This window comes from Pseudorca crassidens, chromosome 6 (genome assembly GCF_039906515.1).
Source record: "Pseudorca crassidens isolate mPseCra1 chromosome 6, mPseCra1.hap1, whole genome shotgun sequence".
Taxonomy (NCBI): domain Eukaryota; kingdom Metazoa; phylum Chordata; class Mammalia; order Artiodactyla; family Delphinidae; genus Pseudorca; species Pseudorca crassidens.
In genome coordinates, this window is record NC_090301.1 from 28,379,804 (window position 1) to 28,407,269 (window position 27,466).

At 41.9% G+C, this 27,466-nt stretch overlaps 1 protein-coding gene across 3 annotated transcripts in view; it reads left to right on the forward strand.

Annotated features, from left to right (window-relative positions):
• PLEKHM3 (pleckstrin homology domain containing M3) overlaps positions 1–26,811 on the forward strand; it is a 186,809-nt gene extending 159,998 nt beyond the window's left edge. For all 3 annotated transcript variants that reach the window (XM_067740816.1, XM_067740814.1, XM_067740815.1), the window contains exon 8: positions 22,304–26,811. In XM_067740816.1, the coding sequence (XP_067596917.1) occupies positions 22,304–22,481 (178 nt within the window). In that variant the 3' untranslated portion in view covers positions 22,482–26,811. The remainder of the gene's footprint in view (positions 1–22,303) is intronic.
• Positions 26,812–27,466: the final 655 nt, after the last annotated feature.

Consider the following 27,466-nt stretch of genomic DNA (forward strand, 5'->3'; position numbering starts at 1 on the left):
GCATATAAAAAGCTGCTCAACCTCACTAATTATTAGAGAAATGCAAATCAAAACTCTAGTGAGGTATCACCTCACACTGGTCAGAATGGGCATCATCAGAAAATCTACAAATAAGAAATGCTGGAGAGGATGTGAAGAAAAGGGAACCCTCCTGCACTGTTAGTGAGAATGTAAATTGATACAGCCACTATGGAGAACAGTATGGAGGTTCCTTAAAAAACTAAAAATAGAATTACCATATGACCCAGCAATCCCACTACTGGGCATATACCCAGAGAAAAACATAATTCAAAAAGACACATGCCCGCCAATGTTCATTGAAGTAGTATTTACAATAGCCAGGTCACAGAAGCAACCTAAATCCCCATCGACAGATGAATGGATAAAGAAGATGTGGTACATATATACAATGGAATATTACTCAGCCATAAAAAGGAATGAAATTGGGTCATTTGTAGAGACGTGGATGGACCTAGAGACTGTCATACAGAATGAAGTAAGTCAGAAAGTGAAAAACAAATATCGTGTATTAACACATATATGTGGAATCTAGAAAAATGGTACAGATGAACCAGTTTGCAAGGGAGAAATAGACACAGATGTAGAGAACAAACGTATGGACACTAAGGGGGGAAAGCAGGGGGCCAGGGCGGGGAAGCGGGTGTTGGGATGAATTGGGAGATTGGGCTGAGATATATACACTAATATGTATAAAGTAGATAACTAATAAGAACCTGCTGTGTTAAAAATAGAATAAAGTAAAAATTTTTTTAAAAAACCCAATATACCTTCAAGTAACAGATGAGTTTATACCTTTACATTCACATAAAAACCTGCACATGGGTATTTATAGCAGCTTTATTCCTAATCACCCAAAACTGGAAACAACCAAGTTGTCCCTTAATAGGTGGATGGATAAATGAACTGTGGTATAGGCATACAGTGCAGTGTTATCCAGGGATAAAAGAAATGAGCTATTATGCCACAAAAGGACATGGAGGAAACTTAAATGCCTATAATTGAGTGAAAGAAGCCAATCTGAAAAGGCTACGTACTATATGACTCCAAATCTGTGATGTTCTGAAAAAGGCAAAACTATACAGATGGTAAGAAAATCACTGATTACCAGGGGTTTGAGAGGGGGTAGGGAGGGACAAATAGGTGAAGCACAGGAAATTTTTAGGGCAGTGAGATTATTCTATATGATTCTGTGATAGGGCACACATGACATCATACATTTGTCAAAACTCACAGAGCTGTACAACACAGAATGAACCTTTATTTAAACTGCAGACTTCAGTTAATAATATGTCAATATTGGTTCATTAATTGTAACTGACATACCACACTAATGCAAGATGTTGATAATACGGAAAACTCAGGGAGAGGCGGTACTAATACAGGAACTCTGTACTATCTACTCAATTTTTCTGTAAATCTAAAACTGTCCTAAAAATTAAAATCTATTAAAATAAAACAATTCATTTAGCTGAACATTTGACTCAAAGATCAAGGCTGAAAAATTTTCATAAACTTTATTAGAACGATTTTATATTTACAGAAAAGTCACAAAGATAGTACAGAGAGTTCCTTTATACCTCACACCCAGTTATGTTAGTATGGTACATTTGTTACAATTCATGAACCAATATTGATACATTATTATTAGCCAAAGTCCATAGTTTTTTTTCCAGTTTCCTTAGTTTTTACCTGGTGTCCTTTTCTGTTCCAGAATATCACCTTACATTTAATTGTCACATCACCCTAGGCTCCTTGGCGGTGACAGTTTCTCAGGCTTTGTTTTTATGACTTTGACAGTTTTGAGGGGTACTGGTCAGGTATTTTGTAGAATCCCTCTATTGGGATATACGTGTTGTTTTTCGTATGATTACACTGGGTTCTGTGGGTCTGGGAGGAAGAATACAGCAGCAGTGTCATTTTCATCATATCATATCATGGGTATGTACTATGAAGACTGATCACTGTAGTCTTTGTGTCAAGTGTCTCCACTTTAAAGTTACTCTTCTTTCCGCCACCCACTCCATCCCCCTTCCATACTTTCCTTCTGGAAGGAAGTCAGTATGTTCAGCCTACACTTAAGCAGTGGGGAGTTATACCCCATCCCTTTGTGAGTGCAGTATGTACAAAATTATTTGGAATTCTTCTGCATAAGAGATTTGTTTCTTCCCCATTTATTTCTTCAATTATTTACTCATGTCAATATGGACTCATGCATAGTTATTTTATACTTTGGGTTATAATCCAATACCACTTTATTTTGTTACTCAAACTGTTCTGGTTTTAGCCATTTAATAACTCTCTCAGTTGGCTTCTGTGTCCCTTTGGCATATCCCAATGATTATGGGTTTTTTGGTTTTGAGCATTTCCTTACTTTCTGGCACTGTCAGATGCTCCAGGCTCATCTTATATAATTCCTGCCCTAATCCTAGAAGCAGCCGTTTCTCCAAGGAGCCCTGGTTCCTTTTAATAGAGAATATTAGAAACCAAGATCAGGGTGCTGGTATGCACACATTTTTAAAGCCTCAGTCCCAGGACTTGTCCCTTGCAGGGACAGAGGTACTCCCCTCTCACTGCACATCAGAATCTCCTGTGAGACCTGGCTTCTTTAAATCCCCAGAATCTGTATCTTCAAAGACTCCCCATGCGATTCTAAGTCACATTCAGAAGGAAAAGATCCCTCCTGTAAAATATCTGTGGTCATGATCAGAGGTGCTGGATTCTCACAAGCAAAACGACCACATTAGCACATCTATGGGCTCATAGGGCCTTTACCCAGTAGGAAAGAATACATAGCTAGTTAGAATGCTCTGTTTCTCCCTTGGTCAGATGCAGTTCTCCAAGCTTGCACAAATGTCTGAGTCCGAAGGAGCTCTGACCTGCCTTCCTGGAATTCCAGGTGGATAATACTTTCCAGGAGCCTGTTGCGCTTTCCCATCGTGTTCAGTTTCCAGTTAAACACTGGGAGTGGCTTGTACACATAAATGGAAAAGAACAAAAAGAAACACTAGTAAAAGATTTACTGAAGGAAAACTTTAATCAGAAATAGAGTTGCAGATTTAAAACATATCTATAAAGATGTACTGAATAAATAAATGTGGGTAAATAAAAGTAAATTTGAATTGTGGGATAAATTTTTAAATCTATGCATAATTGAAATCTTTATGGATGAAGTAGTGATGCATTGGATTTACTTCAGAATAATCTGATGGTGGGAGAAAGGCGATAAATATAGGTGAAAGAGATAGATAATTGTTGAAGCTAGGTGCTCGGTACACAGGGGTTTATTATACTATCCTCTCTACTTCTGAATATGTTTGAAATTTTCCATAATAAAATACCTTTTAAAATTCTGTATGTGAAAATCCTAGAAATTTAGTATTTAGTGAATTTGTTACCACATCCTTGACCATCTTACTAAATTCAGCACCTCTGCACCCTCCGAACTATATTTAATGTCCTTTCAGATCCAAATATCATGTGAATAGCATAATTACAATTCAGTAAAGAACATTCCACAAGCATTAGAACTATTCTTTCTTTCAATAAATGATTCATTGAACATATTATGTTTGTGCACTGGGCTGGGTTCTAGAGACACACAGTGAACCCGGCATGCTCCTTGCTCGCAAATAGTTGAGAGTCTCTAGTAAGAGACAGGCAAGCCAGTAGGCAGTTGTGTTAACATGTGGGAGGAGCCACAGTAGAGGGAGTGGACCTGGGGCTCCAAGAAGGGGAATGACGTATATTGTGGGTAGAAAGACGTTCCACAATTTCTAAACATATGATAGAGCTCCATGTTGAGCTCTAAAGCACCGATTTATGCACTTCAATATTAGAATACACTCGGTTTTAACGTGCTTATTTGATTATGACTACATATCAAACATTGGTCAACTCTTGAGACTATCTTTTCCTTATTAAATGAATTGTTATGCAGGAGGAAACTTCATGAATGTGTAATTTAGAAACATAGCCCTAGTATTAATTTTTAGAACACCATCTCTGGCAGACATAGAGAATGTTCTGGGATTGTAGGAAAATGACACTAATATTTACTAGTACTGGTGCCAGCAGTTTACATATCTCATCATTTAATTCTTATGCCAGTCATCTGAAGGAGTATTATTACCTCTATTTTAATAATGAGGAAACCTAGGTTCAGAGGAGGCAATTAACTTGGCCCAAAAGATAAAGCCAAAACTTGAACCCAAATATATCTGACTCCAAAACCTATGCTTTTTTCATTATACATCGCTGGGGTTTTTTTGTACCTGTAGTCTTCAAACTGTTTTTGCAGCATACCCCCTGAAAGAAATTTGAAAATTGTAGGTACCTCTGCTGTTAAAGAAGCCTCCCCCGGACTTCCCTGGGGGCGCATTAGATAAGATTCCGCCTGCCAATGCAGGGCACACGGGTTTGATCCCTGGTCCGGGAAGATCCCACATGCCGTGGAGCAACTAAGCCCGTGCGCCACAACTACTGTACCTGCGCTCTAGAGCCCGCGAGCCACAGCTACTGAAGCCCGCGCGCTCAGAGCCCGTGCTCCGCAACAAGAGAAGCTACCGCAATGAGAAGCCCGCGCATCACAATGAAGAGTAGCCCCCGCTCGCCGCAACTAGAGAAAGCCCGCGCGCAGCAACAAAGACCCAACGCAGCCATAAATAAATAAATAAATAAATAAAAGAAGCCTCCCCCAAAATTGTTATTTACAATTTTCCCTTTATTGCCAACCTGGAAGTTTTTATACTTGGAGCAGTGAGCCAGAGTTAAATTGGGGAGGGGAAAGCTCTGCTTTTCTTTCGTGAGGTGGCCGAGGGGCTGTTGTGAGGGGGAGTGGGAAAGGGGACCACAGCAGGGCTCCCACCTCTGAGCAGCCAGGTCCGCGAGGGGTACCTGTGCAGCTAAGGACCCACCTTAATCAGGTTTATGAAGGCAAACTCCAGATTAAGTACCTACCTCTCTCCTTTAAATAGGAAAACACTGAAATCCAAATTGCAAGATTTTAAATACAATAGGAAGGTCCAGAATCACAAAACTGCTTTACTTAAGCCTAATCCAGCATTTACCCTTTAGAGGACTAAAAGGAAAGCTCAGCCCTAGGAGAGAGGAACATTCTGTTAAAACAAGTGTCCAATTCCACATCCTAAGGAAACAGGAATGACAAAACATGCCCTCCTTGACTGAGAATCAGAAATAAGGGCTCTAAATTTTCAGAATTACAAATCAGAAGATTAGACTGATACTGCCCTAAGAATTAAGTGAAAACAATCAATATAAAAGGAAAAACGTCACATAAATCCACAGCATGACCCAGGACTTAGTTTTTTGGGGTTTTTTTTAAATCCTAAAATTACCTCCTATCCAGCTTTCTTTCCAACATCTCTACATATCACTGGTCTTCTTTTGTTATTAAGGACATAATGCTACTAAGGAGACCATCCTGCTTCACACATTTCTGTGAAGATGCCAGTCCTGAATCTTGAAATGTTTCCAGATCACAAGTACATAAATACTTCATCTTAAAAACACTCAGCATGCGTTTAACATGGGACTTGCAAAACATACCAGCTATCATAAATCAGTTCCATCCTTTGTGTCCGATCCATTCAGCCTTGTTGATTTTTTCAGGTCATATACAAGCCATCCCCACAGGTTTTCCAGTATGGAAAACACTGCACTTCAAGACTTTATGACCCTGCTCCCATTCGGGGCTGTATTTAGATGTGGGAGTGCTATAAGATGATTATATATTAATACTGAATTTGATGTGTTTCGTATAGTAGGCATTCCATAACTATTTGCTATTTGGTTTAACTCTCCCAAATATATTATGTGCATTCATTAAGAACACTGACAACGCTTTTTTAAAAAACTGGTTAAGAGAACTTAAAATACTTGCACTAATGAAATAAATCAGACAGGGAAAACAGATACTATATGATTTCACCTATATGGGGACTCTAAAAAGAACCAAACTCATAGATACAGAGAATAGATTAGCAGTTGCCAGAGGCAGGGGGTGTGGAAGGGGCAAAATGGGTGAAGGGGGTCAAAAAGGTACAGACTTCCAGTTATAAGATGAATTATGTGCAGTGTGGCGACTAAAGATAATAATACTGTATCATATATTTGAAAGTTGCTAAGAGACTATAGCTTAAAAGTTCTCATCACAAGAAAAAAAACTTTTGTGACTGTGAGGTGATGGATGTTAGCTAAACTTACTGTGGTGATCATTTTGCAACATGTACATATATCAAATCATCCTGCTGTACGCCTAAAACTAATGCAATGTTATATGTTAATTATATCTCAATAAATCTGGGGAAAAAGTACTTGTGAGGATAGAGGAGCATGGTAAAAGTCTGAAGTAACACTACAGATTTATATGTAAGGTTGAAGCAACTGACCTGTCGTTTCAAATATTTCTCTGGCATGAGTGTTGGCCTATGGAGGTCAACGAGCACTTGTCCTAGGAAGGCATCCCTGAGCACATGTTCTTCCTGTGTTAGGGCATCTGCAGCTCAGTGGTTACTCTTCTAAAAGGGTTACATGTTTTTTTAAAGCTCTGGGGGTTTGGAGAAGCAGACTGAGCATTACTTGGTAGTTTTCCTTTTGTATGTAATAGTCGACTACTTCCTCCTCTCCAAGAAATCACAGTTGCACACAGGACCTTGAATTTATCAACATCAAACTCTTACCAGTTGAGTTAACATACTCTGACACCACATCCAGTCTGCACACGTTCACAGAACATTTCCTATATCTGTCTATTGAGAACGAACACTGGCCTCATGGAAGAGTCCATAGCAAGTGAGTTTCTAAGAGGGCTTATCCTGTTTTTCACTTTTAAAATCTATTTTGTCAGGTTAGCTTACAGAAAAAAAGGTCTCCCAAAGAACTCAGTTCAAGCCCCATCGCTTTCATCCATCTTGGCCAGACTCCAGAAATGTCTAGCTTGTACTGAAGAGCATGGAGACTCCTCCCAACACCTTGACCTCTGGAATTGGCCTTTGTCATTTTGCATCTCATTGCTATTCATACCACCCTGCCCCTGAGGACCTGAACTTGTTGGGGCATGGACTTTGTGCTTTGTCTTGGCACCTCTGCCCTTCTTTAAGCTTCATGTACACATGAAGCTTCAAATAACTAATTGTAGTGAAACCTTAAAAAGGTTTGTTTAAAAAGAGAAAAAAAACCCAGCCATATTATGAAGGATAGAATTACTTCTTCACACAGAAGATGTTGAGATGCACAATTCTCAGCACAACGTGAGCCGTCCATTAAGAGCTGTGTTTTCCATTGCCCTAGTTTCCTTTGATTTGTTCATGGAAGGTAAATGTGGAGACGGCTTTGCCTAAGGTTGCCACTTCTGTGCCTAGAAAATCATTAAACCCCAGATTTGCCAGCAGCCTTACAAAGTCTTTTCCATTTTTCTGGGCAGCCAGTTATACAACAGTTTGTCATTTTTTGAAAGAGAGTTTCATGTTTAGGCAGGACTTTTTTGGTGGGAGTTGAGGGAGTAGAAGAAAGCTCCAGAAGAGGAGGAGAGAGAAGCACTGCCCAGAAGCTGATCTTTCCTTGTGGCTTCCTATTTGCTCAGGCTTCATTTCTGTGAGTCCTTGCACAAACAGACTGAATACCTGGATTATGCCCTCATCTGGACTCGAATACACATACATTACATACCCTTTTTTCACTAATCATCCTGACACATTCCTCTGTTGGTAAATGGTTCCAAAACAAACACTTGTCGGTGCACCTAATTAGCAGGGTTGTGGGCTGTGCTTGGCAGTCCTGTTACATCCTGTTCCACAATAGAGAACAACAGCCTTGGTGAGATTGGGCTTTAGGGAGGGAACAGCTTCCCTCAACGCATACACGCTTTTTTAATGATATTTCCTTTCTGTGGCTTTTCTTGGGAAGCAGCCACTCAGCAAGTATTGTAATGAGGTGTGGGATCCTCCCAGCAGCCAGAGGGAATTTGGACTCCTCTTCATAGGTGTGTTTGTTGAGGAACCAGTAGTTCCCATCTGCTTAGTGTTCTCTCCCCCCACCCCGCGTTGAACAGGAGCATATCGAGGAACTTTCTCCATGGTTCTCTAACTCTGATGGTGCAGGACAAGACTCCTGCCTCTGTTCTAGGATCAAAACTAACAAAGTCGGAAGGGCCTGTGGAGACCATTTAGACATGTTTAGCGTAGAAAAACTGAAACCCAGAGAGCGCACAGATTTCATGAGTGGCAGAAGCAGGGGGTGACTTACAAGATGGAATTCTGCTCTCCTTAGGCTACATGACTGCCTGCTCTTAAATGTATTTATTGAGTCAGTGAAGGTTCCCCTTGATAAAAACTCGAGCACAATGCTAGTTTATTTGGCTTTTAAACTTTGGTCAAAGAGTCACTTGGTAAATAACATTTTACCTTGGCCTGGTGACTCCTATATTCACATGTCAAAATGTTTCAGAACGTCTGCTAACACAGACGAAACTTGTGTGAAATCCTCAGGGCTGACCCGACCCTTTTTGCCATTAAGCCGCTTGACAAATTCTATGCATTTATAAACACAGTCCTAGCTGGTGAGGCCGACATTGGTTTTTGAAGCCATTTGGTCACTTGAATAGATGGCTGTTGTCTCCCCCAGACACATTTCTTACCAAGTTTCTACTTAGGTGTCTGGCTAATATTATGTTAATCATTTTATCTCTAAGCGTTTCAGACAACCTAATTTTTTGTGGTTTGGAGGGGGAGAACTTATTTAACTCTTGTTTTAACTTTCCAATTATAAACTAAATTGATGTTCATTACAGAAAGGGTTAGAAATATATGAAAGTAAAAAAATAAAAAATAAAATTAAGTACATAAAAGTATAAAGAGGAAAATTCTCCATACATACGTATGCATATATGTTTTTTAATAAAATTGAGATTGTATGAAATACATAATTTTATATCCAGTCTTTTTATCACACCATATTAGAACCAGGAAAATAGTTGTATTTAATCTATACACTTCCACTGATGGGTACTTTTACAGGAAAAAAAAACTTAATTGGCTCTAAAATTATCAAGATCCATAAGTAAAGGCAGGCTAGTCCACAGAAAGATCGCTGGACTGGGCATACGAAAGTCTAGATGTCATTCCTAACTCTGCCACTAAATTGCTGTGTGATCTTTAACAAGCTGCCCCACCATCTCCACATCAGGCGTATGACACTGTTTTAAGCTCTTATTGACCAAAGAAGTAAGAGCTTGTAAGAGCTTTACTCCAGCTCCATTGCTTAGCATTTTGTATTAGTCTGTTTGATGGTTTGTCATAACGTTTTCAGTGAAGTTGACTGATTTTTTTGATACATTTCACCCAAAGGGATTAAGATATAATTTCAAATTGATTCAGTCCACCATTCTGAAATAATGTAAGATCCATGAGGAAATGGACTTTTTCTATTTTGCTCACTGCTCCATCCTCTACATCTAGAACAGCACATAGTGAATGCTCAATAAATAATTCATGAATGGATGGTTTACTTTAGTTTTTCAAATCTGTACTTATCAACGTATTTTCTTTTATTTTAAATAGCTTTTAAACTAATTTCAGGGAAATTGTCTGTTTAAATGTAGACATCACCGAGAGACCTGACTTTATCGAGTGATAAACATTCTATTATATATTAGGGACAGATGTGTTTTATTGGCCCAATGGAGACTTTACTGTCAAAAATTTGAGCTTTGCTAAGCTACCCGGATAACTTAATTTTCAAAACATCTTTTAGGTCATTTCTTAGTGTGAGCTTTTTCCTTCCCCATGGAACTGTAAATAAGTAACCTGAATACACAATAGGGAAAAGAAGGAATATTTACCTTTCCATACAAAAAATGTTGACTTTTCAGACTGAGCAATATGTTCTGAAATGAACTGTTTCTGTGCTTTAGAATTACAAGAGGTACAACAGTATCTTGGTTTTGTCAGTATATGTTTATGATATTTTGAGACTTTTTCATCCAACTAATTACAGGAGCACAGATAGTAACCTGTTTAAGTCATCATCTTGTTTTTATTTCAGCATCTAATGTGCATTATCGTGTCTTTATTAAACCCCTTCAGTATTCTGAATATTAAACCACTCAATGCCGCATCAGGAAATACCTGCCTGTGCCCTCTATAGCTACCATTAATAATCATCTGTTTGGTTCCTGATTCTTTCAGAGTACTTAAAATAGAGATAAAGGCACAGTTCATAGCTGTTTACACTCTATACAAAAGTTGCTATTATGTTTGGAATGAAGTATAACAGAGCGTAGAACGTGGGAAGCTTAGCAGTCGTTTGCCCATCACCCCCACGTCCTGCAACACACACCCTTTCCCCACCCCCTCCACCCCCCCATGGAAGCCAGTGTCCCCCACCACACCACACCCATAGCTAGCTGGAGATTCAGGCTGTCACACCCCCGTGCGGTACCCTTTCTGCCTCACCCTGTTGTCAGAGCCCTAGCCTAAAATTTGAGGGATGCACAGAGCATCCTAGGAGGGTAAAAGACGACTACATACCCTCAACTAGTTTCACTTACTTCTGGTGATGGTTGGCAGTGGCAATGGGTGTTCTCACCAAAATTAAATTAATGGAAAGAAGTTTGTAACCTTTGGGTGAGAAAACAGGGCAAGAGGGCATTAAAAGAGGTAATTCATGTGAAAAACAGAAATGTGGGAATTGCCTTTTATAAAACCAGTAACACAGTAGACTTGCTTGCAAATAATGAATCAGTGGCTGGTTTAAAGACTGCATTGGAAACGTTAGAAGCCACTAACTTGGACTGATATAACTTAAACTAAAAGATCTAGTTCGGCCTTGAGAGCGGGGAGGTTGAAGTATCTTAAAGCTCTTCTTTACGAGGGGAGTTAACACTTGTTTTCTAGAAAGAGATGGTGAGGAGAAAGGAAATTTAAATTAAAAGACTTAGGTGGGAAAGCAGCTTACATTAATGATTGGAAAGAAAAATTTCAGAATTGAGGATGAAGAAACAAGCAAATTTTCCTTGGCAGTAGGGAAGACAAGGTGGGGGGCAGGGAAGGGGAGGAAGGATGGAATTAGGGTGGGAGAGTGAGACCTGAGGTAAACTGAGGGGGGGCATGGTTCTCCTGCAGTATCAGAAATAGGCACCAATTCAGGGCTTTAGGGACAAGTGATGTGAATGTCAAAGCAGCAAAGCACGAAAGGTGACTTTCCCCTTCCTCTGCTTTCAGCTTTCCTGAGAGGTACGTAAGGTCCACTGTTTAAAAGAGAGAGACCGAATCAGGGGAACCTTAATACTTAGAAAGTACCTAAGAGCAGTCCTTAACCCTTCTCCGGGCCTAACCCCACAAAAGTTTCTCACCTCAGTTTTTCTCACTGAGGGTTCTAGACAGCTTGCCCAAGCCACCTCCCAGAGGCAATGAAAGAGAAAAGGCTTATTTATTAGTTAGCAAGCACATTGCTAATCAGTGAGTGACCACTGGCTTCCCCCACTGAGTGAGCACATTGCTCCCTTTGAGAGTTTCCTTTGCAGATATACTACCACCTAGCCTTCTCCACCCTAGTCCTGTCTTATGAATATACACAGCGCAGTGTTGAAAGAAATAAAATTTTTAGTGACTTTCAGGTGTCTTACGTGTCTATTTATTGCTTGTGTACATAGCATAACTATTCATAACTTTTTATTACTGTGATTATCAGTTCCATCCAGCTTTTACTAATATGCAGAGTGGAAGCAAAAGTTCCAAATAATGTTCTCACTGAATCAAAGGGGCTGCTAAAACAGGCATTGTTGTTCTTGCCTTTTTCCCTCATTCAGTGTTACTATATGTTGTTGATAGTACCAGGTTTTAAGCATTATTGCATTATTTTTCCAATACATGCTTGGTTCAAGCACATTAGGATAATTTTAACTACTAAAAATTTATATATTATTGAACAATTAAACAGTGTTTCCTAATTTTATAAACATGTAAACAGTCTGTTAGTTTAACCCACCAAAAGTCAAACAATACCCTTGACATTATATAAAGATGAAAAAAAAAAAACTGAGATGTTCAAAAAGTCAGATGTCTAAAGTCAGGATTGGTCCTTGACCACCTGAGATACTTATACAGGTGCATCTCTTTTTTTTTTTTTTTTTTTTTTTGTGTGGTACGCGGGCCTCTCACTGTTGCGGCCTCTCCCGTTGTGGAGCACAGGCTCCGGACGTGCAGGCTCAGCGGCCATGGCTCACGGGCCCAGCTGCCCCGCGGCATGTGGGATCTTCCCGGACCAGGGCACGAACCCGTGTCCCATGCATCGGCAGGCGGACTCTCAACCACTGCGCCACCAGGGAAGCCCTAGGTGCATCTCTTTCTAAATAAACTTAAGAAATAAAACTATAATATAAATTTAATTAATTGGTGGATTATTTACATTTCAAATTCTTTAATTTAACATAAAGATGGGCAGCAGTAAACTTTGCTAATATATTCAACATAGAATGTTATAACTCTTTAGGGTTATAAACTCTAAAGTTGTTTACTTGAAGGGAGACTGTTTTTACCGGATATACAAATGTGTTATAAAACAGTATAGTGTTGGCATAGGAAAATAGATCAGTGAAATAGGATTTCAGAAAGTATGGAAATAAACCCAGGTAATATGGGAATTTAGCACACAATAAAGGTAGCACAGCAAATTAGTGAAACAAAAATGGATCATTCCATAAAAGGAACTGGGAATCAAATAGCCATTTGGAGAAAGAAAAATAATGCTGGATTTTACCATACATCTTACATCAAGATAAATTCCAACTGGATCAAATATTTTAATGTAAAAAAAAAGAAACAAAACAAAACCCATAAAGTACTAGAAGAAAGGATGGGTGAATATTTTTGTCATCTTGAAGTGGGGAAGGTCTCTCTAAGCTTGACACAAACCCAGAAGTCATGAAAGCAAAATGCTTTTAAATACATCTTTAAAATGTTAAATGCCTAAAATTTTTTAGATAAAGGCAAGTGTAAACAGGAAACTTGGAGAGATATTTTCCACATGTGACAAAGTATTAATTTCCTAAATACAAAAAAATCTATAAGTCATTAGAAAATGGGCAAAGGTCACAAACCAATATACAGAAAAAACATGCAAATGGCCAATAAATACAAGAACAACTCCATATTTTAATTAAGGAAAGCAAAATAAAATGAGATTCTTACATATCAGCTATGGGAAAATATTAATAGATATAAATATAAAGCCCTATGTAAAAACAGTAATTAATATCACTTCCTATTTCGCTTTGCAAAGTCCGTGTTTTTGTTCTAAGTGTTTAGAACAGCCCTGTCTAATATATTAGACCGCCCAGCTGTCTTTGGAAATGATTGGCCTAGAGCATTGGTTTTCAAAGTTTTCTTATTCATCAGAATTCCCCGGAGGGCTTGTTAAAACATAGATTGACAAGCCCCACTGTGTAGTTTATGATTCAGTAAGTCTGGCATGGAACCCAATAATTTGCATTTCCAACAAATTCTCTGGCGATGCTGGTTTGGCTAGTTCACGGACCATACTTTTAGAACCATTGGCCCAGAACACACTGAGTATTAGAAAATGATGTAATACTGTCTTGTAGAGAATGTATTGGTGAGAAGAGACAAATAGGGGAACAGTGTAAATTAATGCCAAAACACTTTGAATGCCTTTCTCCTTTTAAATTTACATCACTAACTTATTCCTAAGCAACTAATCATGCTGTTTATAAAATTAGATTTACCTTCTGAACTTTTCTGCATTTTTCTAATGTACCCGTGCTTGACAGTTTCTTTTGTGTTCCATTAAGTGTCTTAGTGCTTTGAGGAACTGAAATGTAATATGTTAAATACAAGTAAATCCCATTCAAGAGTCTTAGATACCATCGTTATAAATTATTATTTCTTTTAAAGAGGTTTACTTCAAAAACTTGACAGTTAAATTTTTCAGTTTTACATTATAAAGGTAGGCTGATAAATTAACATAAGTCCATATATAAGCCAAGATAATTTTTTTAAATCTGCATTAGCCTAATAAATTCTTATATTTACTGCCTTTGTCTTAGACGTAGCAAGACATTTCTAAACATCTCTTGGACTCTTAGGTGTTTTGAACTACTTTAGAGATTTTTACAGAAAGCCATTGCTCTTATTTATGGTTCTTTAATGGGTACAATTATAATATATTCTAACTTTTTCCAGATATTATAGAAAAATTTTAAATCCTGAAGTAATCCCAAGAAGTGATGGACATTTGTCTGTTGAGAATGATATTACCTGCCAGGTGAACCATTTAAAAAAAAACTTAGAAGTGTCAGAAATTCCAGTTTTACCCTATCCCCAAAAAACTATTTCATTCAGGTCAAATCTATTATGATTTTACATACATAGACTATTACTGAGAAGTCCTGTCACCACCTGCAAATTAGCAAGAAGCATTTATTAAGCATTTGCACTAAAGATAATGGTGAGGTATTGTCCTCAGCAGGATAGCAAAATTGACAAATGAATTAATTAACCCTTGTTTACATTCTATTTCAAAGCCAAGATTTTAAGTAAAGCACTTGTCAAACGTATTAGCTGAGCTTGGTTTACAAACTGGAAGTGCAAGACCTGTGAAAGCCAAATGCTTTGTGGGCTGCAATCAGGGGGAAAAAAAAACCTTCCTTAATTAACTGCAGGGATTAAAATGTAAATAAAAAGATCATCGCAGGGCACACCAATTGTTCTTCCCAGATTTGAGTCTTAGCAGGTATATGGGGATATACTGAATAACTTAAAGGACCATGTGGCTAGTAACTGGGGACAGAGGGCCAGATTTAAGTCAGAAGACTGGAATCAAGTCCCAAGTTGATCACCATTTACTAGTTCTGGGACCAGATAAGCCACCAGTTATTTTAGTATTTCATTTCATTTTTATCTATTTACTGACTGACTGACTTATTTAAAGAAGGGAAAACAAATAGGAGAACTATTATAAGGATAATTGATATAAAAATAGGGGCAAAGGGCCATATAGATATTGCCTGATTTAAATATCTGATTTGATCTTACTGTATGTGCATTTTACAAAGCAGAACTACTGGAATAGATTTACAAATTAGCACGTACGTGCCTCGGTCTGCCAGACATTTAGCCAAAGGAGCTGGATCTTTTCTAGTCTCATATAATTCCAGTCAAACGTTATGATTACCTTTTCAATCCCCACCTCCCTACCCCCAGCCAAAAAAAGAAAAAAAAAATCACAGTCAACAACCCTAAATGTGATGGACCCAAATGCAGTCCATCCCTTGCTCTGCAAGGAGCCGGGAGAGTTCTGTGATCCGTTACCAGACCCTTTGCCTCTTCCTCCCTTTCCCAACTGCTTCTCCTGGGGCAAACTATAGGGGCACAAGGCTTGACTGGAGGTGGTGCTCCAGGCAGCGGCCATGAATCTTGGACCCTCCCCACCCGTCAGCACCAACCATAATCAGTTTCTTACTGAAATTATGTGTTAACAATTCTTTATTTTAGCTCTATTTCCCGCAACTGGATGAATCTGTTAGGTTCTATCATGTGTTTAAATCATATTTAATTCATTTTACCTTGGAACATTTAATAATATGTTCTGTGCATTCTTCTAAACAGCATACATATACGTATGTAAGCACATACACAGCACATACACACACACACACACACATGCAGGCATATGCTATATATGATATTGGCTGATTTCCCATTTAAGCAAATTATAAATTGTTTGCTTACATTCACTTCCTGAAGAACAGAAGAAAACACCAGCCCAAAACATTAAAATAACCAGGCCCCAATAACTACCTCCCTTAGCTAAGAGATTTAAATAATCATAATGGTTTCTTGGAAAAACCAATAATATCTGGTGACCCTATGGGGCGTCTTACATAGTAGCCATACACCAAACCGCACTCGCATGCCCGATAACCGGCACTTATTTCTGCACCCCACCCTTTTCGTTGTGGGCTCCACTGAGTGGAAATCAGCCAAAGCTCTACCCTGCTCTGTGGGCCTGTCTTTCACTTGTCAGAGATCCAACCAAACTAAGCCTGAATTTCAGTCCTAGTGAAATATCTGAGGTCATTGCCTGAGCCAAAAATAAAAATGCAGCGGGGGAAGAACCCAACATGAACAGAGCAGAAGCATCTCAGTGACCTCAACCTGGGGCAGAGGCCTCTAGCAGCTTCCTGCGACCTCCCTGTGTGCGGCTAGAATCTGGAAGGGCACAGACAAAGCCATCGCCAGCCTGTCTCTAATTGGCCTCATGTCATTAGCATTTCAGAACAGGAAACTCTCTGCAGCCAGGAATTCTTGCTTCTTTGCCACAGTATTTGAGAAGCAAACCTTTTTCACAGGTTAGTTTTCTTGAGTTTGATAGCTATAAAAAGAACACCCTGTCTGTCCGATTTCTTGACAATTGACTATTCAATTTCTAGGTTCTGGACCTCTCTTTCATTTGCCCTAGGCCAGTAAGCTAAGTTTTAGGTCAAAGACTGTTTATAAAATGTATAGAGTCTTGTTCGATGATGCCTTTGTTAAGACATAGAATGAGATTTGTGTTGCCCCCAAATGGTGGAGATATTCCGCTGCCCCTGTCCCAAGGAAGGGGACCAGTTTGCCAGGGCATACACAGATCATTAATGGCATTGCCCCCTAGAGCTTCTGTAGAAGCAGACCTTGAGTTACTCCTTTCTCCTCACACATCCTCTGGTATATCCAGTGCTGATATGCACCTGGTCCACTCCAGTGTGGCTGTCCCAATGTTTAAAACACAAAAGTACTTCCATATGGGGTGGTAAATGACTACTGCCTCTAGCCAGTCCCCACCAATAAAAATAAAAATTATTAAAACCCCACAACATTTAACAATTCTGGGGGTTTTTTCTTGGGGAAAAGGGATGCTGATGAAGATTGGGAGGAGGCTTAAAAAGGAGTCTTTAATGTTTAGTTGAAATTTTATTTGAAGGGACAGAGTCAGCTCCTTTTGGCCAAATTCCTGATAATCAGAGCTGTATGCACTAGTACATATAAGCTATTTCGTAGCTTGATTAATCAATGCAAATAAATAAAATTTAAAGTGATGCTCTTCACTTTAAGGCTTATCTCATTCATTCCCAGCTTGTCAGTTTGAGGTTTTCTGAGGAGGGGCCAGCAAAGCTACATTCCCTGTCATTCATCCACAGACCTTGGGGCAAGAAAGTTTTAGAAAGAGAAGGATAAAAGCCAGAGTAGCCTTTTTTCCCCTGCACAAAATCTGCAGGTTGGAAGGAACCTTAGATACCATCTAATCCAACTCTCTCTTTGACTTCTGCGGAGAGTGAGGTTCAGAGATGAAGTAACTTCCCCCAAGATCCCAGTGATGCTAGGGCCACTGGGCCAAGAACTAAGGGTTCCTCTCTCTAGTTGAGCTCTCCCCTCTGCAGTAAGTGGCCTCGCTGGTACTTTACTGGTCTCTTTTCCATTGTAGAAGTTGCTAAAACCTAACTGCTTCACAATTAGGTAGAAGCAAATTATTTTATGGGGCAAATACAAAAGTATTTGGTTTTGGTTCTCTAGCTGGCTTAGATAGGGTATGAAGAAGCAAAGAACACCACAGAGAAACACCTCAGAAGTTCTTGGCCAAAGAGCGAATAAATGTGATGGAGGGTCAACCACCAAGATGGCCTTTGGGGAGAATGGAAAAATCAGAGTGAGTTGATGAAAAGTTGAAGGTGACTAGTCAATGCACAGAATTGTGTCATGGGTATTGACTTCTTAAATGATGTCCTAAATTAATTTTAGCAACCACAGTATGGTGAATGCTAGTGAGTTTCAGCTATTTTAATCAAATGATGTATTAAAATATGTATTTGTGAAAATGATATGAATAAATACACTACGCTGGACCTTATTGGTTGGTATTAGCATAAGCCAGCAGGTGACACTCGCAAATTCCACCTGGGGAGGGCACTGTTTACGTACTCCCTGGGTACCCCCTCTGTGATGCCTCATTCAGATAGGCTAGGTCAGTGGTTCTCAACTGGGAAGATCTCCCACCCAGCCACCCACCCAGGGGACATTTGGACGTTTGGCAGTGTCTGGAGGCATTGACAAGGGAGGAGTGGGGTTTGCCACTAGCATCCAGTGGGTAGAGGCCAGGGATGCTGCTAAACACCCAGCAGTGCTCAGGACTGCCCCCCACAGCAAAGGACTCTCTGCCCCAAACCATCAGCAGTGCCAAGGTTGAGACTCCTGGATTAAGTAACGAATGTTGTCAAGAAAATGGAAAAACCCATTGGATGGCCCTTGGTCAATAGCAAGTATGTGTCCCTACAGTCGCATCCTCTGTGACATGACACTGGGAAGGGAGGCCATTCGGTCTTTGTTCTCCGTGGGGCACAGCAACAACCAAAAAGCAGTGAAACTGCTGACTGCTTGACCGGATGACTCAGAAATGAAGGTGCTGGCTTTCGTTTGGTTTATCACTGAAGAATGCCAAAGGGACATTGCTCTTTCACTATCTGTGGCAATTTTCTGCACAGATGATTACATTGGTAGATTTGCCTTGTATAAAAGATGTATTCCTAGGGCTTCCCTAGTGGCACAGTGGTTAAGAATCCACCTGCCATTGCAGGGGACACGGGTTTGAGCCCTGGTCCGGGAAGATCCCACATGCCGCGGAGCAACTAAGCCCGTGCACCACAACTACTGAGCCTGCGCTCTAGAGCCCACGAGCCACAACTACTGAAGCCCACGTGCCACAACTACTGAAGCCTGCGCACCTAGAGCCCATGCTCTGCCACAAGAGAAGCCACCACAATGAGAAGTCCGTGTACCGCAATGAAGAGTAGCCCCGGCTCGCCACAAGTAGAGAAAGCCCGTTTGCAGCAACGAAGACCCAATGCAGCCATAAATAAATAGATGTATTCCTAAAAAGTTATGTTTGTTAAATTTTATATACAGTCAGGAAATTCAGTAAACACTAAGGAGCCAGTGAATCCTTTTAAAGTGAAAGGTTCTTTTTAATAAAGTCCTATTCTCAAAGAGGAGCATACGTATTTACAAAATTAATGTAAATATTTTTCCTGCACATTATATTTATATCACAGAGCTACATAACTCTTATGCGAGAAACAGTTTCTCTTCCTCCTTCCTTTTCCTGCCCTTGTTCTTTTCCTTTAAAGAGAAAATTGGGGGGAAATTAACAATACAGTCTCTGAATTTGGGAAAGTCATTGATCAGTCTGTCCATTATACAGATCAAAAGATGCCTGCTGGGTTACAAATTGTTAGAAAAAATAGGACTTGGCTCTGTTTTGAAATCATTAATTTTTTATCTCAGACTTTTTTTTTTTCCGTTACTGACCTTTGGTTAGAAAGAGCAGGTGTACTTGGTCCCTCCATCACCCCGTGGGTGTTTGTTGCACCAGAAATATCTGATAAGACTCAACCTCTTCACTCACAGCGGGGGTGGGAGGGGGAATCAGCAGAGATAAGGGAGTGGTACTAAAGGAACCCAGCGGTTCTCTCCTTATCAATTACTGCCCTAGGGCAACATCCCTAGGTGTATAAGTCACTAAGTCAGCAGGACAAAGGGGGCAGAAAGGAGGAAATTTATTTGATAAAGTTACCATTCATATCACTTCAGTGGTAGGAGGTTACAGAGGTGTGACCCACTGGGGACAAAGCCACTGACACTGGGGAAGAGCCAGCCAGACAAGAGAGGCACTAGGACACCTGAGTCTGACCTTCATGCCTGGCCCTACTCTCCCTGGGAAGGAGGGAGGGGCTGAGGGCAGAGAGATCATAGAGATGACCCCAGCCAGCTCCAGTCAGGAAGGGCAGGTACCAGTGTCACCATGAGAGGTGGTGTCACCCTCGCCTGTTCCTCAGAGCACTTGCCATTTGAACGGCCCTTCCACATACATCCACCCATTTTCGTCTCAGGACCCCATTGAGTGAGTAGGAAGGAGGTCATTGTGGGCAGCATTTTCCAAATGAGGAAACCAGAGCACCAAGAACGTAAATTCCACGCCCAAGATCCCTCAAAGATTTGAGATTTGAACACCAGGGTTCTAACTTGAACACCTGCGTTTCCCTCATGGTAACCCGCTCTCACTCAGATGACCAGGGCTGAGTACGAGCCTTGGCTGGGCTGCCAGGAATTCTGGGTTCTAGTCACAGCTCTGTCTTTTACTCACTGTGTCCTCATGAGACAACCACTAGCCCTCTTAGAACTTCAGCTTTCTTCTCTCTGAAATGAGGGGGTTGATCAAGGTGTCCTCAGGTCACCATGGTGACATAAGTGAAATCAGGCTAAAATGCAGGCTTGCAGAAAGGCAGCAGGTAGCTGCTTACACTGGAAGGCGCCGTCTTGGCTGTATTATTAAGCACTTACCAGGTGCCAGGAACTGTGTAAAGCCCCGTAACACCAGATGAGGCAGGCGCATGTTAATGGAAATCCAACTTAGCAGATAAGGAAATTGAAGCTCAGGGAGGTGAAGTAACTTGCTCAAGTAACTGTCATAGCTCAGGCTGTCATACAGAATACCACAGACTGGGTGGCTTAAACAACAGATATTTACTTCTCACAGTTCTGGAGGCTGGAAGTCCCAGATCAGGTTCAGCAGGGCTTGGTTTCCGGTGAGAGCTCTCTTCCTGGCTTGCACACGGCCACCTTCCTGCCTCGGTCCTTACACAGCCTTTCCTCTGAGTACACGCAGGGGAAGAGAAAGAGAGAGCTCTCTGTTGTCTCTTCTTGTAAGGACACAAATCCTATCAGATCAGGGCTCACGCTTATGGTTTCATTGAATCTAAATTACTTCCTGAGGACCCCATCTCCAAATACAGAGACACTGAAGGTTAGGGCTTCAACATAGGAATTTGGGGGGCACACAGTTCAGTCTATAGCAGTCGTACAGGCAGAAAGTGATTTGAAGGTGGGATTGATATCAGGCCATCTCACTCTGCCTGCTCTCCTAACCGCTATTATGCTATATTTGGCCCAGAGATCTGAGCTGGGGGTAGAGACTGCTGGGTGCAGTGAAGCTTCTGCCTTTTGATCTCTCAGCTGGTAGATACAGCCCCTCTCCCTCTAAGTCACTATCTTCTCTCCTGGATACAAGGGTGGATGGGAAGATCCTCCTTTGATCAAACTTTCTGAGTCCTGAGTGGTAAGTAAGTAGCAGGCCAGGGAATGGCGCCCCAAAGACCATCCTACACCCAGGCAAGAGGGATAAGGCTGAGCCCTGAGGACTGGTTCCTTCACAGCTATCTTTGAAACTGGTCCAGTGCTGGACCCTCCATCGGTATTGCTGGTTGAACAAAACATGCGGGCCCAATTCCCTGGGCTCCCGGGATGAGGTTGTAGTCAGTTGTCACTCATGTGTGGAAGGATGAGAACTTAATCCACACTGGCAAGCCACCCACTGGAGCAGCTATAGTTGTGCTTGTCAGTTACTCATTATTAAAGACTTTGCAGTAAAAACAGCCATTTAGACTCCTGTACAGGCTTCCACCGAGCCAAACAACAAACTAGTCATCCACCTGGAATGTCTCCTCTCTATAAATTACAATATCTGTGTGTTGTTTTTTTCTTAAAAAAAAATTCTCTTCCCCACTCTCTCATGCTTTACTTGTGTTATGCGAGTAGATTTCTAAAGGTTGAGGGGCTTCCTAATTTTTAAAAAAAACTCAGAAGAGCAGCAAACCACAGGATATCGTTCAGAAAATGAAAATGTGTCATTTTACCTCTCCACGGTGTCAAAGGCAGGGAGTCACAGGGAACCACTTGGCTCTTGTTAGCGGAAGTGGAGAGTCACATTTTCACAGCTGTAACGCAGGGGCTGTCACCGGCGCTGGGCGTGTTTTCAGTTGGCAGGGTACTTCACTCACTTTCTGTCACTTCACCCTACAGTCACTACCCCCACTTCTTTCTCAGGGGAGCTAACACACGGAGCTTCTAGAGCTCAGTTCGTCATCACCATGGTCACAAAACTGCTAGCTGACTGCTGACTCCCCTCCACCCAGAAGCCAGAAGCCTCACCCATGCTAGTTCTAATCAGAAAAAAAAAAAAAAAGGTATGTTTTTCCAGTGAAATTCAACCTTGAGCATTTTGGAAAAAGGAGGAGCCCATTTCTATGAGTCATGTCTCTTCCCAGGGGCAGGGCTAGCCGGAATAAAAGGTTGTGGCCCGAGCTGCACAGAGGCCACTGGACTTCCGGCATCCTGCCCATTTCAACCTTGCTCATCATCTCCGTGGTTGACTTTTGCAGGTGTGAAAGCTGTGGAGCCGTTTTCCACTCTGAATGCAAAGAAAAATCTGTCCCCTGCCCAAGGTGTGTCCGTCGAGAGCTGCAGATGAAGCAGAAGTCTTTCTGGCGGAGGCTGAACATGGACGAGAGCCTGGAGGAGGCTTGCAACATGTTTGAGCTGTCCTACCAGAACACCTGACTCAGCGGGAGCCCAAGGCCGGGCAGTGACCTCTCAACCATCCATCAGTCCCAATGGCTTCCTAACTAGCCAGTTAGACCCCTCTGGAAGAAGAGTACATCTCACCCTCAGCTAGATGTAGATATATATTTATACATGTACACACACACATACCTATACGTCCTGTACGTATGTTCTGTATAAGTCGTTGTCCTAAAGGTCCATGGAGCTTTGTGGCTCAAAAAATTACCAATAGCTGAATTATACTTAGCCATGAATTTCAGCTGCTTGCTCCCAAGCAAAACGTGTTTTACACACAAGGCTTTATAGTTCAGACATTTTTTTTCGGCTCTCAAGGGCCATTTATTACACAGGACACAGGAGAAAGCATTTCCTGCAGAGCAACAGTGCTTCGAGTTATTTTTGTTTATTTATTTTTAGCCTTCACAAAGGATGAGGTAACTGAGGCAAGCACCCATCATCATATTTCATAAGAAAATCTTCAAAACACAGCAATGACTCCTGGATCCTTCCAGGACCCTGTGTCCTTCCAGGACCCCGTGTCCCTGGCTCTCAGCTCGGTATCTTCGCAGAGGCAGAGATCACCTCAGCTGAGCTGAATGGCTTGGAAATCAGGAGTGCGAGCTCCCTCTGACAGAAAGCATGTGTCCCTAATTTATTAGAGGAGCTGGTGCTGGTTCTGAAGTTAATCTCAGAAAGGGTTTTGCTTGAGAAAAGACCTCAGTAACCTACATGTTGTCGGTCTGTTTGCTGGTACGAATCCCGACGCCCGCCCAGTGATGTGACGCTCCACGGTATTTGCCAGGCTGGAAACATGGCTCTCTTAAGACCAGTCTTCCAGCAGTTTCATGAGTGACAGTTATGATTTTTTAATGGTGCTGGCCTGAGGAAATTGCCTAGGATTGTTGTTAAATACATCAGTTTATAGACCAGGAGGTCGGATGTAGAGTACGGACATTCCAAGAGATGGTCTGCAATTTCTGTTCACAGAATCCTGTGTAGGCGATTCCCACCTATTCATTATGAGTGCTTTATTTTTCATTGTTTTTCATTGCCCTCTCATTTTGACTTTTTTTTTTTTTTTTTTTTTTTTGCGGTACGCGGGCCTCTCACTGTTGTGGCCTCTCCCGTTGCAGAGCAACAGGCTCCGGACGTGCAGGCTCAGCGGCCATGGCTCACGGGCCCAGCCGCTCCGCGGCATGTGGGATCCTCCCGGACCGGGGCACGAACCCATGTCCCCTGCATCGGCAGGCGGACTCTCAACCACTGCACCACCAGGGAAGCCCCATTTTGACTTTTAATCTGTCAATGTAACTACTTCTGCTTTCATATTTTTTAATTGTCTTGAAAAATCAGAGTAACTTGGAACTTTAAAATATCAACTTTAGACTATTAGGAAAATACCAAACTTACAAATACAATTAATGAATTAAATCTGATATGATTTAAATAACTGTATATACACATATGCGATTGCCACCATAAACTGAAATGAAAAGTACTAGGATAATATAGGAATTAGAATGAATCACTTAGGCATTTGGCGGGGGATGTTCTCCCTCTGCAGTGCGCTTTTAAGAGCCAGCGTAGCAGTCACTGTGACCCAAATGGCAGGTAGGATGGCACTGGAAATCGTGGCTCCCATTCCTTCCACCTTAACTCTTTCCAGAACAGAAAAATAAGCTTGTATTGAAACAATTCTTAGTAGGCTGTATGAGAAGATCCTGTATATTCCCACTGAGCAGATGCCTTCAATGCCTTCATGGTTTAGTAGTTTCACTGCTAGTAGGATCTGGGGAATCAGTGGCTCACAAAGTCCACGGGACATTTAACCCCACTGCTCCTTTCCACCACACCCGGCTCCCTCCGGATCCCAACTCATGATGCTTCCATCCGTTTAGAGACGAGACATTTCAGACGCACTTTTGTGCAGACTGCTGGGTGTGAGCATTTCACCTCCCTACCCATGCCAGTTCCTTTGGCCTCAGGCCATACATTTCAATGTAATAGCTCAGCACCATGCATGCATTTATTTTCTGATTATACAGTAGCTAGATAGAACCAAGGCATGAAAACTTGTTAAACGGCCAGGGCGCTATTCATGAGACACCTTACGGTGAATTTTACTCTTAGAAAAACAAGTTGACTCCCCCCAGCGCCCACCCCACTCCACTTTATAGAGACTGTCGCACACAAAAGAAAAAGGGTGGAAAATCTCAAGCACTTGGCAAACAGGCAAACAAATTGGATCATCTCCCCTTTCCTCCTCCCTTTCGTGAAATACAGTATTTATATTTTCCAGCCTCAGTGAAGATAGCAGAACATGATCTTTCACAGGAGAATTATAGACCTGCTTATTATAAAACAGATGTGCTCTGATGGCACAGTGCCTTTTTCCCTCCCCCGCAGCTCCCTGTCACTCTAGCTGACTTCTGCCTTTGCCGTCATTTATGTATCTGTGATTCCAACTGTCAGCGAGGCCGTCCCCAGCACACTGCATTTGGGAGACCTGAAGCGCAAGGCCGTCTCCTCCCCTTCTAGCGTATTCACTGTATGTACAGAATTTCCTGTCCCATCTCACAGGCACCCAGGGCCAGACCCGCCGAAAGTCAGGGTGACACTCTGGATATCTGTTCTCAAGGCTTCTGCTTTCACCAGGCCCATTTAGAGGCGCTGCTGAATGTTTGCAGTCCCCGTGAACTCATAAGGAGAACTTTCCACCCACATCATTTTCTGCTTATTTTGAAAAGGTGGGGGGGGGGGAAACAAATGTGCTATCATCATCAGCTACCCAGACCTGGAACCGTACCCCAGCTGCTTCTGTTTTCTCTCCTCTTCGTGGAGCCCTGACAGCCTGGCCGGTGCCGGCCGCAGGCCCACATGACACGCTCAGCCACCACCACCCAAATCTAATAGGACAGAGCAGAGCCGCCTTAGGAGTTGGGTCTGCCACGAAAATTCAAAATTGCTGTTTTCAGCCCAGAACGCCTTAGCGCACATGAACACCCTTACTGTTTTCAGCACTAACAAATTACTTGGGGCACTGTAGGCAATTGTTCCACTGCTTAGAAACTGTTGAAACAAAAGCAGATCTGTGGATTACCACCTCCTTGAGACCAGGCTAATACCTGCTTTCCCTCATGGTCTGTTTTTCATCTCATATTAAATATCTTGCCCATAAAGCACATGAGAAAATGGCCAATTAATCTCCTAGAGCTGGCAGCCGACTCAGGGCAACCTCTTTTCTCTTGAAAGGCCCATTCCCTGGTGTATCACTTGAGGAAATCCCTCCGCACGGTGCCAGGAACTCATGTGTGAGACAGTCCAACCCTGGTGAAATGTTGGCATCTCACCCTGCAGTAAAGAGGCCAGTTCCTAAAATAGACCTCAGTTTGCACCGCGGCAGGAAGGCCGCAAAGTACTTAAAAAGCAGTCAACTGGGATGGGAGTCATGTTCTCTCCAGGTCGGCTCTTCTCGAAGTTGAATGCTCTTTATATGAAAACCATGTAAACTCTCCTCTTCCCCCTTTGCTTCATTACCTTTTCAGGGGACTGATTTATAGTCATCTTCATGTTTGTTGTGCTAAAGGGTAGTCTTTTTAGGAGCTTAAATACTTGATTAGCTGAGAAGGCAATCGCTTTTGGATTCTTCTAGAATAGGCCTCTACTGAAAAGGGAATATCTCTAGGACTTGGGATTTGTGGTTTCCAACCAACCCAGTGGTGTCCTTCAGACTCCCACTGAGGGACTGGGCCATGATTTCCTTCCGGCTGCGGTGAGAGCCAAGCTGTTCACACCGCTCTAGCTGCTGTAGGCAGCCTTTGCTAAGCTGGAGTGAGTGCCCCTGCATGGGGTCTGGCCTCTGTTTTTGTCTCTGCATCTGTACACACTGAACATTGACACTGGATAGTTTCTTCCCATACCTTCCTGAAAGGCTTGGCTTCCAAACCGGTGGCTTTCTTCTCTACCCATTAGCCAGAAAAGGCCATACGTAAATTACTCTATCAGGGTAGGACTTGCAAGAGGCCGCAAATGTTTAGTAACGTTTTCTGCAGAGAGGCATTATCTGAGGAAGCCGAGGTACACTCTGCTCCTAATTTAGGGTTAAGCCAATGCTGCAGTTCTTGTGTTTGGGCAGACTTCCTTACCTTCACTGATCTGTGTTGAAATAACTGGATTGTGAAGTAAACTTTCAACTCCTGATTCTAATACCGCCTGGAGTCAACACAAAGGTGATTTTTTTTTTTTTTTTTTTACTTCTCCCAGTAAAGAGAGATGCGTGTGGTTTCCCCTCTTATTTCTTAAGTTTTCTGCCTCACTACTATCCTTCCTCTAAGATAATGTGAAAAAGCAGAGAATTGGGGGCAAAACTGAAAGAAGTGAACATGCCCTCGCTGGCCTGAATTGAGTCATTGGAAACACTCTCCATTTTCCTTTCCCTGGTTCTTGTTGCCAACTGGACATTAACAACACAGCTCTGAGTGCTGTGTACCCTGCACCATTCTTCTAACCCTCAGCTCTGCCCTAGCAGAACTAACTGCCTGACTCGACTACTTGAACCCAGTGATGGGCGAACAAGCCCTGCTCAGTTCATCTGAGCAGACAAATGTGATTTCTATCATGTGGGACGGTGTCTCGACAGTTAAGTCCCAGCACCCCAAGTCATTGTCAAACTCCAGATTAAAGTCAAAAGAAAAGTGTGGAACACCCTCCCAAGCACACCCACAGTTGTCAGGGCTTTTATTTTAAATGAGCTCCAAGCGATCACGCGATAGGGCTCTCTCCCCCCTACAGTGGCCTCCAATGTGATGGAAGGCTCTGTTAACCTCAAGTGAAAAAAGAGCTGCTGTTTCGCTTTGGTTCCTCCCAGTGGAAAGAGACACCATCTTGTTAGAAAGGTCTGGAGTGAAGCCAGTTGTTACCCAGGTAGAAGATTCAGGCGCTTGCAGCAACTCTTAGCACAGCAAGATTCCCGCCTAGGCCAT